Source organism: Mobula birostris, chromosome 19 (genome assembly GCF_030028105.1).
Source record: "Mobula birostris isolate sMobBir1 chromosome 19, sMobBir1.hap1, whole genome shotgun sequence".
Lineage (NCBI taxonomy): Eukaryota > Metazoa > Chordata > Chondrichthyes > Myliobatiformes > Myliobatidae > Mobula > Mobula birostris.
Genome location: NC_092388.1, coordinates 45,506,790 through 45,520,113, shown reverse-complemented (window position 1 = coordinate 45,520,113; position 13,324 = coordinate 45,506,790). Strand labels below are relative to the sequence as shown.

At 42.4% G+C, this 13,324-nt stretch overlaps 1 protein-coding gene across 2 annotated transcripts in view; it reads right to left on the bottom strand.

Moving 5' to 3' along the window:
* Positions 1–13,324, bottom strand: part of tgfbr2b (transforming growth factor beta receptor 2b) — a 76,106-nt gene that overhangs the window by 40,045 nt on the left and 22,737 nt on the right. For both annotated transcript variants that reach the window (XR_011889748.1, XM_072283530.1), the window contains exons 2-3: positions 9,191–9,353; positions 7,455–7,648 (exon numbers count right to left, since the gene is read on the bottom strand). Coding sequence is in view for 1 of the 2 variants with exons in the window: in XM_072283530.1 (XP_072139631.1) it covers positions 7,455–7,648; positions 9,191–9,353 (357 nt within the window). In the remaining variant the exon portion in view is untranslated. The remainder of the gene's footprint in view (positions 1–7,454; positions 7,649–9,190; positions 9,354–13,324) is intronic.

The following is a 13,324-nucleotide window of genomic DNA, read 5'->3' as shown; positions in this document are numbered from 1 at the left end:
TCAAGTCACAGCTCTACAAGAGATGGGTGAGAACGTACTTCGGGTATTGTGTGTAGATCTGACAGCCACACCATTGGAATGACATGATTAAACGAGAGAGGGTGCAGAAAAGGGTCTGGAGGACTCGAGTTAAACACTATACCTGTTTTCCCTAAAACTAAAAGAGGCTGAGAGGTGACCTTTTAGATGTTCATAAAATCACAAGGGTCATAATTACAGTAATTTTCCCAGGCCAGGGGATCCTAAAACATGAGTGCGGCAATTTTTAAAAAAAATAACATACCCAGAGGGTTGTGGGGACAGGGAGCGTTTTAGTGGCAGGTGCAACTACACCACTTATTGCTGTCCGGACAGGAGGGGGACATGGGCCGTGCTGGCAAATGCGATTCACTCAGGAAGGCAGCTTGTTTAGCAGCAACATGTTGGGACAAAGAGCTTGTTTCCATGATGTATAACACTATGACTCTGGGTGCTTGTGATTCAAGTTCTGTCTTTCGCTTTTAAACACACCCATTACGGGGCGGGGGGGAGGATTAGAACACAAGTGGGAATTTCACAATAGGTGCATTGGGTGCAGAGCAGGTCACCCAAGAGCAAAGAGTGGTATTAACAGCAGTTGAGCATCACTTTGCCTTAAGCACCAGGGAACCAAATGCTAGACTAAGTAGCCTTGCTCAGGGAGGCAAAGAGTCTCCAACTTCAGATTGGCAGGATTTTACTAAAATCTAGAGCCCTGCAAAATGTGCAAGCAAGTCTTTCAATTGTCTTCACTAGTGCACCTTTGGAAGCAAGTGACCAGTTCACACAGAGAAAGGTCCCAGAAACAGTAATGTGATAAAAAAATACAGATCATCTGCTCAGTCAGAGATGCTGTTTCAGGAGTAGCAGCCACACTACTGACAAGAAAAGTCTTGCTCTTCAAAATAGTGCTGTAGAGGTGTTTCCATCTGTTTTACATGACAGACAGAGTTTCGTACAATGACACCATTGGTTACACGGGACTCCCTCTGTATTGCGATGGAAGTAAGCTTGGGCGGTATGGTCGAGAGGAGACCTTGAAACCATGCGTTTACTCAAAAGGCAAATGGGACAGCACTGAGCCAAGGCTAGGCAATGATGGTAGAAAATGTCCTTGATGCATCAGCCCCAGCCTTTTAGCAACAGTGATATTTGGTCACAACAGATACACTTCAGGCAAGGGCGTTTGAACAGCTGTGTAAATAACACACACCTCACTGTTAAAAAAAAGGGCTGGCCCAAACTCTTTGCCAAAAAGGGGGCCAGCTAGGTTTGTAGGATTTGTGCGCAAATGCTGGGAGTCTTTGGAGGATGCATTCCTAAACCACTCCCTGGCCCTATTCACGAGGCTTGACTTATTTTGGCAACAGGCAAAAGGTGTGGGAAAACAGCCCAGAGCTTTCAAGTCAGCCTGGGTTGCTGCCTATTGTCAATTTAAAGCACAGCAGAACAAACTGTCAGAAGCAAATGAAACTGAGCTTATTTTAAGTCAGACTGTTTATTGGTTTCCAGAAGAGGGTGAACGTGCTTTGCAATACATTCCAGTGCAGGGGGCTGAGGAAGTTCAGACAAAGCACCACAGACTTCCCGAAAGAATCAGACTTTTAAAAAGTCCGACAGACATTTGTTTGATGTGGAACTAGGACCAAAATTGAGCAAGGCTATTGTGACCAGACTGAGGCCAAGGGAGCAAAAGGGAGTTGAAGGAAAAGAACCTCCAGGCAACAGACACACAGTGGGAGGGGGGAAAGAAACAGTTTCTGAAGGTGAGCCTTGGGAGCTTTGAGGAACAGACTGTGACCATCGTCTTTGTTATGTGCTACATCTTTATATTGGATGCAACTTTCTCTAAAATCTGTTGTGCTGGTAAATGCAGCAAGAGCTTTTAAGTTGTGGTTGTGATTAAGGTTAGGTATAAATTGGCAGGGGGGAGGGGGTGAGGAAGGAAAAGAGTTGGTGATGATAATTGATAAATACGAAAATGCTACACAGCAGGGTTATTTATACGGGGACTTAATAGTGGACAGAGAGCAGGAATGGCTGGTCGAGTGAAAAGAAATATCTTGAACTGAGAAGCAGCTTACTGAGTTTCAACTTGTGCACAACAGATAACAAGTTCAGTCTGTACTTTAAAGGAGCCAATAAAAAAGTTCAGAAAGAGCCAACTTTTGAGACACTGGAGTTGGACATCAGTCAGCCCACAATAAATGAGAGACAGTATTATCTGCTTGTAAACATGGTCGAGTGGTAGCAGGCTTTGATGTGCTAGTAAATTTAAACACAGACAGGAAACCACATGTCTGAGATCAGACGTACGATTTGCCTCCAACCACAGATGCAGTGCGCAACACAAGCTGCAAAGTCTGTTTTCACTTAGGAAGAGGGAGGACAGCTGGGATTGTCAAATGGCGATTAACCAGCGCCTTCCACCTCACTTTGGGGCATTTTAAAAACAAAACTGGCCTTTGAGGAGTTAAATTGACAGAAAGCAGCCTCCTTCCACTTTGAGCCTGTTCCTGGGATTGCCAGCGTTAAGTAATAGCCTTCCCACGGGTCGCAGCCAACTGTAATCCCAATGTCCGATTGGCCAGATTGCTTGTCCCACATCCAGCACTGGACGAGAAGGAATTTCCCCCAACACTGGGGAGCCAGTGACTTTTGCCTTCAATCCCCCACCACAAACCATCGAGTTCTAGCCACCAACTCAGTCTCTCTCCCAGGAAATAAAGGCAGAAAACAAACTGTTTAAATCCCGGCCTCCGATTGGAGGATATTAATGGGCTTCAACAAGATACAGGCAGGCTGGAAGAAGACGGCGGACGGGTGCCTGATGGGAGAGAAAATAGTTCTGGTTTTTTATTAAAAACAAAACGCATGGGATCTTGGGTTTTATACAGACAGGCATAGCAGCAGAGCATGGTGAACGCTAGGTTAACCACAGAGTACTGTATCCTGTTGCGGAAACAACTCTTTAGGAAAGGTGAAAGGGTTAGACAGGGTGCAGGAGAATCCCAACAGGAATGATTCCAGAGATGAACTTAGTCACCTGGAGAAGGAGTGGAGTAACTGGAACTGCCCTTGTAGCAGAGGAGTTGAGAGGGGATCTGATACAGGGCGAATGGAGAGAACTTATTCCCAGGGCATAAAGGCAAAAAGAACCAAAAAGTGGATTAGGTGAACTCTTTCTGAAACAAAACGCAGTGTATTTGGAGTCCAGAATGCACTAGCAGGGGTGGCAATGCAGGCAGGTTCAACTGCAGCTTTCAAACGGGATAGGGAGAGCACAGGAAAGGATTTACAGGACTGAAAGAGAAACAGGAGAAGTACGGTGTGGGGGGGACCTTGTGCTTGGAGAGGTGGCACCAACACGAATAGCATGGCCCAACACACCAACAGCTCTCAAATTCTATGAACCTGGTGTCGAGCTCCTGTTCTTCTCCCCTTTAGAAATGCCCCCAATTATCAGTCCTGTTAACAATGGTCACCTCCACCAGGAAGAGATCGGCAGAGGGGAATCTAAAACGCTGAAAAGAAAGCGAAAGCAGGCAGAGTAGGAGAGTAATTTGGATAAAGATAACCAAATTACACCAGGAATGGATAGAGAACACAAAGAAAGGACTGCACCAATACATAGGCTTCAGAAATTTAAAAAAAAATGGAATAAGGCAAATATGGCTACAAAAAACTTTGTTAAAAAATGTTTGAGACAACAATGAAATTTGCTGTACCTGAACAAGAGAATGAAGATAAATTGTAAACTGACAAAACTCCAATCACAGAATCATGGCTACAAGGTGACTAAGGAAGGGAGAAGAATGCTGAAGGATCTTTGATATTTTGGAATGCCATCTAAAAAAGTGGGGTGGCCTTCCTTGTAAAATCAGAGCATTAGGGAAAATAATGGTTTGGCTCAGTAGATCAAGATGTGCAATAGGCCTCACTCAGACTGGTAACATCTCCACAATCTCCGTCAGCACAGGTGCACCACAAGGCTGTGTGCTTAGCCCCCTGCTCGACTCACTTTACACTTACGACTGTGTGGCTAAGCACAGCTCCAATGCCATACTTAACCTTGTTGCTGACACCACTGTCATAGGCCGAATCAAAGGTGGCGATGAATCAGCATACAGTAGGGAGATTGAAAATTTGGTTGGGTGGTGTCGTGACAACAACCTCCCACTCAATGTCAGCAAGACCAAGGAGCTGATTATTGAATTCAGGAGGAGGAAACTGGAGGGGGGCGGGGGTGTCCACAAGCCAGTCCACATTGGAGAATTAGCGGAGGAGAGGGTCAGCAACTTTAAATTCCTCTGTGTTGTTATTTCAGAGGACTTAGCCAGGGCCCAGCATGCAAGGGCAATAAGGGCAATTATGAAGAAAGCATGGCAGCACCTCCACTTTAGGAGTTTGTGGAGATTCGGCATGACTTCCAAAACTTTGACAAACTTCTATAGATGTGTAGTGGAGAGTCTATTGTCTGGCTGCATCACAGCCTGCTGTGGAAAATGCCATGTCTTTAAATAGAAAAAAATCAGACAAAGAGTAGTGGACATGTCCCAATCCTTCACGTGCAAAGCCCTCCCCACCATTGAGCACAGCTACATGGAACCCTGTCACAGGAAAGCTGGCTCCATTATTACCACCCAGGACATGCTCTCTTCTCACCGCTGCCATCAGGAAGGTGGTACAGGAGCCTCAGGCCTCATGCCACCAGGTTCAGGAACATTTATTACCCCTCAATCATCAGACTTATCAACATCATTCAACTTCACCTGCCCCATCATTGAAAAGTTCCCACAACCTATGGACTCCCTTTAAAGGACTCTTCATCTCATGTTCTTGGTATTCATTGCTTGTTTGTTTGTTTATTTATTTATTATTTCTTTCTTTTTGTACTCGCACACAGTTTGTCATCTCCTGCACTCTGGCTGAACTGCCAAGTTGGGCGGCCTTTTACTGATTTTGTAATGTTATTATTCTTTAGGTTTACTGAGTATGCCCACAAGAAAATGAATCTCGGGGTTGTATATGGTGATTTATATGTCCTTTGATAATAAACTTACAGTCATCATTTTGGAAATAAGTGTCATCGTAACTAGCTCGGATCCTTCAGGAACATCGTAATATTGTGTACTGCTTTAGTCTTCTTAACTCAAAGGATGAGATATTTGCTATAATGCAGTGCAAAGCCTCAAATTGATTCCGGAGATAGCAACATTGTTAAAATGATATTGGTTGAATGGCCCTATATTCACTCGAGTTTAAAGTTCAAATTAAACTTTATTATCAAAGCACATGTATGTCACCATATACAACCCCGAGATTCATTTTCCAGCAGGCATACTGAGCACATCTGTAGAATACTAACAATAACAGGATCAATGAAAGATCAATTCGAGTGCAGAAGACAACAAACTGTGCAAATGAAAATACATTGCAATAAATAAGGAGAATATGAAACAGCAAGATAAGGATTTCTTTAAGTGGGATATGGTTGTTGGAACACCTCAATGGATGGGCAAGTGAGCGTGGTTATCACCTTTTCAACAGGAGCCTGATGGTTATGGGGTAGTAACTGTTCTTGAACCTGGGGGTGAGAGTCCTGAGGCTCTTATACCTTCTACCTGATGGCACCAGTGAGAAAAGAGTGTGGCCTGGGTGGTGAGGATTTTTGATGATGGATACTGTCTTTCTACAGTAATGTTTCGTGTAAATGTGCTCAATGATTGGGAGGGCTTTACCCGTGATGTACTGGGCTGAATCCACTACCTTAGAGGAATAAGAGATGTCATTGAAATTAACAAACTTTTGACAGAATTAGACAGACTAAATACAGGGGGCGGGGGGAATGTTTTCCCTGGTCAGTAGGCTGGTGGGTACTAGAGAAACCAAAGACTGAAGTCGCTGATGAGGAGGACAGACATTGGTATTGATTTAATTGTTGTCACGTGTACCAAGGTTAGTGATAGACTGCATAAAGATCATGCCATTAAAAAAAATGACATGAAGGTAGTCAAAACAAAGCAGAATGCAGAATATCGTGTTGCAGTTACAGGGAACGTGCAGTGCTGGTAGACGAGCAAAATGTGAGGGCTTCGGTGAGAAGTTCAAGAGTTCATCTTTCACAGATGAGAAATCCAACCAAGAGTCTGATAACAGTGAGATAAAAGCTGTCCTCGAGTCTAATGGTTTTGTTTTCAAGAAGGAATTATTTCCCACAAGGGATGGTGAATCTGAGGGGAAAAATGCTACTGAGCTAACATAAGGAGACAAATTTCTAGACATTAAAAGACATCAAGGGGTATTGGGATAGAATGAGAATATTTATACCAGCCAAGCTTTCATTGAATGGTGAAGGAACCTAAAGAGTGAACTATTCAACTACTGCTCCCAATTTTTTTACTATTGGTCACTCAGTTAACAAAATCTCCAAGACAATGTCTGACCTGAGCAGAAAACCCATTTTCATTCTCAGTTACACATAGGCTTACAACATAACCCAATGTCTGCTGGAACCCCAGGTCAAGGTGCCTTCACTCCCAAGTTAAAGTAGCATCGCTTTCTAACAAATTCATGGGACCTCCAAATAAAAAGATTCAAGCTGATAACTTGAGTATTCTTTCCTTTTGTGACAATAACTTAAACTCATAGCTACCTGCAAACAAAGGCAAGTACCAAGGAGGGGTTGGCAGTCAGAAGCATTCACAGTCTCAAGGTATCAGATCACAATAAAATCAATTGTGTTGTTACATAAATTTGTCAGTTAATTTGCATCTGGTGCCGTAAGCAAGATTAAAACCTATATAAAGGCTTCCAGGTTTTCTGACAACCAATACAGTGACAAAAGGAGGTGCAGACTGCCATCCAAAACCCGAAACCCAAACAATTAAATTGATTTATACCCAGGACCAAAGGAAATATAATAGAATATATCCCATCTCTAAGATAGCAAAACATTCTGAGCCACTGCACAGGAATGTTACTGAACAGAATTTCCACAGACTACTTTAGGAAATGGCATAAACAAATGCATTGTCAAAGAGGTTTTTAAACAAATATCCTTCCTGAAAAAGGTTCAGATGAAATTCAAGGTCATGGTTCTGACCAACTGAAGACACTGCTGGCAATATTGAAACAACTAACTTTGGGGGGGGTGGGGGTGATGAAGACGACAGATTTGGGTGAAATAAAACATCCAAGACCTGGAACAGAATGTTTTAAGAGGTTGACAGAGGTAGAGAGGCAGTAGGTTTTGTAAAGGAATTCCAGAGAGTGTAGCCCCAGGCATTTCAAAGCATGAATTCCAGAAGTTGAAATGGAAACATTGGGTATGCAAAGTGGAAAGAGATGTGGAGATCTCCAAAAGCTGTGAGACTGATGAAGGAACAAAATTCCAAATCACATCACCAAACATTTCATTATCTGATGCAACTCACCATCTGTGAATATCAGCTTGTCATTACATTCTGCCTCCTTTGAGCACGAGCAAATGTAGAACACAGAACCCCGAGCCTTCTTTTCTTTCATCTCACATCTTGTATTATTGTAGTCATCCAGCACGTGTCCATACAGAGGGTATGCTGGATTGTGGCACAGAGTTTCTATAGTCACATTGGCATCTTGCTTCCTCCTGCAGGTCAAGGGAAAGCAGAAGCCTTTAAAATAGGTCAAGCCAAACATGAAAAGAGATCCAATGTGCAAGTATTGTGAAGCTCGATACAATTACTTTCCAGGTCTTGCCAATGATCTCTACAGGTCTTGGGTTTCACTTTAATCTTTCACATGCTTAAAGTAATCAAAGAATTCATTAAAATTTGTCCATGAAAACAAATCTGCTGGAAGTAGCCATAATAAAGGCTATAATGTTCAAATTAAAATCAGGCACTCCAAAGGGACCGCCGGAAAAACCTCTAGGAAGTTATAGAAATTGCATACCGCCTCCCCTGAACGGCAATGAATGCTGGTTCTAGGAGAGTTCTCAATAATGATAGACTTTAAGTCACCAACTAGTATGGAGGAGATACAGACAAATGGTACTGAGGTGAAAGACAAGACATAGGATTGCAAATTTCTTCTAACACGTGCGGGGAAAACTTCACTCCAAGTTACACTCAGTTTATCATTATCACCCTGGTTGTGGATTCTAGCACTGGAAGGGAGAGTATCTTTGGATTTACCCTCTAGGAATCTGCTACAGCTTTAAATACTTCTCTTTATGTTCATTTGAGTTTGGAAGATTGAGGGATAATCAATATAATATGACACTGGCGTTGCAGCTCATTTAATCTCAAAAGGTCTGCAGGCTTTTATGCAATTAAAATATTTTTTCCCTAGAATGACATGATAGTTCCTGCTCTTTCACCATTTTTGATCAATTAATCAAATAACAATTAAGAAGGGATGAATAAATCTCCAATTACGACTTGCATCTTGCCTTAGCCTTACCATTGAAGATCACTTGGCAAGCAGTATCCAATAATTACCTCCTACTAGAGACTAATAATAATTCCCAAGGAAGGAGCTGCCATTTATGCAATGACCTTTATGTTGTTTAAAACTCTTTACAGGCAATTAAATATTTTTGCAATCTTGGGAATATGGGGAATACTTTGAGCATCCTCAAACAGCAATGGGAGAGAGAAAAAAAAGAGGCCACACCTTCTGTCTCAACAGACATGAGGTATTGCAGATGCTGAAAGTCTAGAGCAACACACAATTCTGAATATGCTATTTTGAATGTGCTGTGTATGTTTTTACATCCTGGCCCCAGAGGAATGCTGTTTCATTTGGCGGTGTCCATGTATGGTTGGGTGATAATTATACCTGAACTTGAAATCGATTTAATTTGAATTTTTTTGACTTGGCATTGTGCTGGAGGAGCTCAGCAGGTCAGGCAGCTTCTATGGACAGGAATAAGCAGTTGACATTTTGGGCCGACAGCCTTCATCAGGACTCGTGAATGAAGGGTCTCAGCTCAGACCTTTGACTATTTATTCCCATTAGATGCTGCCTAACCTGCCAAGCTTCCTCCAGCACACTGTGTGTATCTACTATTTCAATCACTGGTTATCAGAGATCTGAAAGCTGGAATTCAAGTAACACCTCAGTGACGAAGGTTCTCACTACAGAAAAGTCAGAAAGCAAGAAGAAGGGGTGAAAGGGGAGACATTACCAGATTGAGACACACACTTCATCCCTGCTCTCGCAGATGGAGCTCTTGTTGCAGTTACTTATGCAGGAGCCAGTATTGGTGCAATTGGTAGGTTCCATGTCACAGAATCGGCACAGTTCGTTGAAACGCAACATGTTACTGAAAGGATTGCCTTTCTGTTTCCCTGGAAAAGAGAAAAGGAAGTAACAAAAATTAATCTTTCTGAATAAGTCAGCCCTTTCTTGCTAAAAATAATGGGGGAACCCACATTATACAAATCTAATTGCTTAAATCTGGGAGGAATAGTTTTATAGATGCAATGCAGGAGGTGTCTGAGCTGGGTTTGAAACAATCCCTCTCCCCTACGTTATGCAAATTTGTCCTGCTCAAGACAGGCCATAAAACAGAGGAGCAGAATTAGCCATTCAGCCTATTGAGTCCAATATGGCAGACTTACTATCCCTCTCAACCCAATTCTCCTGACTTCTCCCTGTAAGCTTTGACATCCTTACTAGTCAAGAACCTATCAACCTCCACTTTAAATATACCCAATGGTGTTCTCCACAGCCGTCTGTGGCAATGTATTCCACAGATTCAACACCCTCTGGCTAAAGAAATAGCTCCTTATCTCTCATCTAAAGCGACACTCTTCTATTCTGAGACTGTGCTCTCTGATCCTAGACCGCCCCATTATAGGAAACATCGTCTCCATATCCACGCTATCTAGGCCTTTCAATAGGTTTCAATGAGAGCCTCACCATCCATTCTTCTAAACTCCAGCAAGTGTAGGCCCAGGACCATCAAAAGCTCCTCAAGTGTTAACCCTTTCCTTCCCAAGATCATTCTCATGAACCTCCTCTGGACCCTTCCCAATGCCAGCACAACCTTTCTTAGATCAGGGGCCCTAAACTGCTCACAGTACTCTAAATGTAGTCTGAACATTGCCTTATCAAGTCTCAACATCACATCCTTGCTCTTTAGTCCTCTTGAAACAAGTGCTCAAATTGCCTTCCTTACCACAGACTCAATCTGCAAATTAACCCACAGGGAATCCTGCACGAGGACTTCCAAGTCCCCATCTCTGAATTTTCTCCCCATTGAGAAAATAGTCTGCGCCTTGCTCCTTCTATTTTAGCGCATGATCATACTCTTCCCCACACAATTCCATCTGCCACTTCTTTGCCCACTCTCTTAATCTGTCCTTCTGCAGACTCCCTGCTTCCTCAACACTACCTACCCCTCCACTCACCTTTGTATCGTCTGCAAACCTGGCCACAAAGTCATCAATTGTCTTCTGGATCATTGACATAAAATAAAAAGCAGCAGTCCCAACACTGATCCCTGCAGGACAACACTAGTCACCAGCCAACCAGAAAAGAGCCCCTTTATTCTCTCTTTGGCTCCTACCAGTTAGCTAATCTTCTATCCATGCTAGCATTGTTCCTGTGATACCACGGGCTCTCACCTTGTTTAGCACCCTCATGTGCCTCCTAATAATCAAAGTTAACAACATCCACCAATTAGCCTGTCTGCTGCAGCCAATACTTTTTTTAAAAATCTGTACTGAATGTAGTTACAACATCTCTTCAGACAATGCATTACAACTCCCAATAAGTCAACTGAAACTAAATATTCTCCAGAACAAATTCTTTAACAAATTATCTTAAATCAATGCTTTTCGGTTACAGATTCACCCCGAGTCTAAATAACTGGTGCAATTACTAATCCTAAATTCGTGCCTGCTCAGAATGCACATTTCCCGTGCCACAAAGCAACCGGATAGAATTTTGGAACCGTATTAAACTTTTTTAAAAAATGTTTGATACATTTTAGACTGATAATTCTGTTTCACTAACACAGCCAAAATCCATGAAAGATATCCACTTTATATAAAATTACCATAATTTTTCAATAATCAGCTTTTTAAAAAAAAGTGATAAAGAAGATTTGCAATAGATTTATAGAAAGAGAATTCTAGATATGGAGTAGCATAATCAATTTCTGGTGGTAATTTAAAAACAGAAGTGTTCAAGTGCTCCCCTCCCCCTACCACTTTCAAATCTCCTACTAGCTCTTCCTTCAGTTAGTCCGGACGAAGGGTCTCGGCCTGAAACATCGACTGTACCTCTTCCTAGAGATGCTGCCTGGCCTGCTGCATTCACCAGCAACTTTGATGTGTGTTGCTTTTCAAAACTGTGTCTGTGTCCTGGCACTCCAATGCCGTGAAGGCATCATGATTCATTCACCTCCAGCACAATGGCAAACTTAGATTCTATTCCCTCCCTCACCCCCAAACCAAAACCCCACTTTCAAATAAGAGACTTGTCATCAATTTAAAAATGCAACCTTTATTTAGGTTTTATTTAGGTCTCACTGAGTTATTCCAGTGGTATTACATCCTTTCACAACAGAGCTCAGTTTGCCAATACCGTATTGAATGTCAGTCTGCGCTGCTCTAACTAAAAAAAAATCATGGCCCCTGTGCCTTTGGCATACTTTGAATGTCGAAACTGCTAGATCAACTCATTTTCACACAAGTGTTCAATGTAACAAGATAACCCAAGGAGCATCACAGGAGTTCTATCAAACCAAATTTAATAGAGACGTAGAAAATTTTGGGCAGATTTTGGTCAGAGGAGAGGAATTTACAGAATGCCTGAAAGGAGGGTAAAAGAGCCAGGCGCAAGGGAGATCATGGGTCATGAATAATTAAATTTGACAGTGACCAACAGGCAAGGATTACAGGATACTACGAGTCAAGGCCATGGATGAAAATCCAGGGAAAAAAGTCATAAGAAATAAGAGCAGGAGTAGGCCATCCGGCCCATCAAGCCTGCTCTACTATTCAGTATGATCATGGCTGATCTGGCCAGGACCTCATCTCCACCCACCTGCCATTCCCCCATAACTCTTAATTCCCCTACTATGCAAAAAATCTATCCAACCTTGTCTTAAGTATATTTACTGAGGTAGCCTCCACTGCTTCATTGGGCAGAGAATTCCACAGATTCACCACTCTCTGGGAAAAGCAGTTCCTCCTCATCTCCATCCCAAATCTACTCCCCCAAATCTGGAGGCTATGCCTCCAGCAAACCGAGCAAGTTTAAGCAATGAATGTTATGTTTATCATATTAGATGATAGGAGGCATCCCTTTCTCCACTGGTAAAATACTCTTCCAGTTGGATCTTTATACAAAATGAGAAATGCCTTTCACCTGTTATAAGGCAGGCAGATGTGCATTTTTTCCCTCTTATCAATGTGATGGGTAAAAGATTGCTGATGTTATCAGCTCACAAACAAGAGAAAGTCTGCAGAGGCTGAAAATCCGACACACACACACACAGCTGGAGGAATTCAGCAGGCCGGGCAGCACCTATGGGAAAAGAAAGTGCAGTCGACATTTCAGGCCGAAACTCTTCGGCAGGACTGGAAAAAGAAAGTTGAGGAGTAGATTTAAATGTGGCGGTGGGGAGGCAGAGAAACACCAGGTGATAGGTGAAACTTGGAGGGGGAGGGATGAAGTAAAGAGCTGGGAAGTAGTTGATTGGTGAAAGAGAGAGAATGCCGTGGAAGGAAGAAAAAGATGGGAGGAGCACCAGAAGGAAGCCATGGGTGGGGAAGGAGATAACATGAGAGAGGGAAAAGGGGTGGGAAAAAGTGAATATTATCAGCTTATATTTTCTGTTCTCAATTGAGTAGATTCAGAAAGCCCTCAGTGGCTGGAATGCTTTTAACCCACACTACTTGTGTAATTAGGTTATTCATACAAACAATTACAAGAGCTGGATAAAATACAGATTTCTAAAATTCAGAAACAATTAGAGTCAATGCTTCACAGTTTGCCTCGGGCAAAGATGGGTTAAACTTTACTACCAAGAGGCCAAAGCCTCAACAGTGTACAAGGCTCAATGCTGTAATCACACCATGGCACAATTATGAAAAGTTAGAGCTGGTCAGAGTTTTAACCAACAGAGTTGCAGTTATTGTTTATTCATACTCCTGCCACAGGATCTGCACTATTTCAACTGTGTATTTTTTTAAAGCCCGGTTATGCACAATTATTATGAAGGACAGCAAAACATATTCACAAGTCTGTTTCGGAGTAATTTTTAAAAAAGGTTGAAAGAATAGTTAAATAAAGTTGCACTGTCACC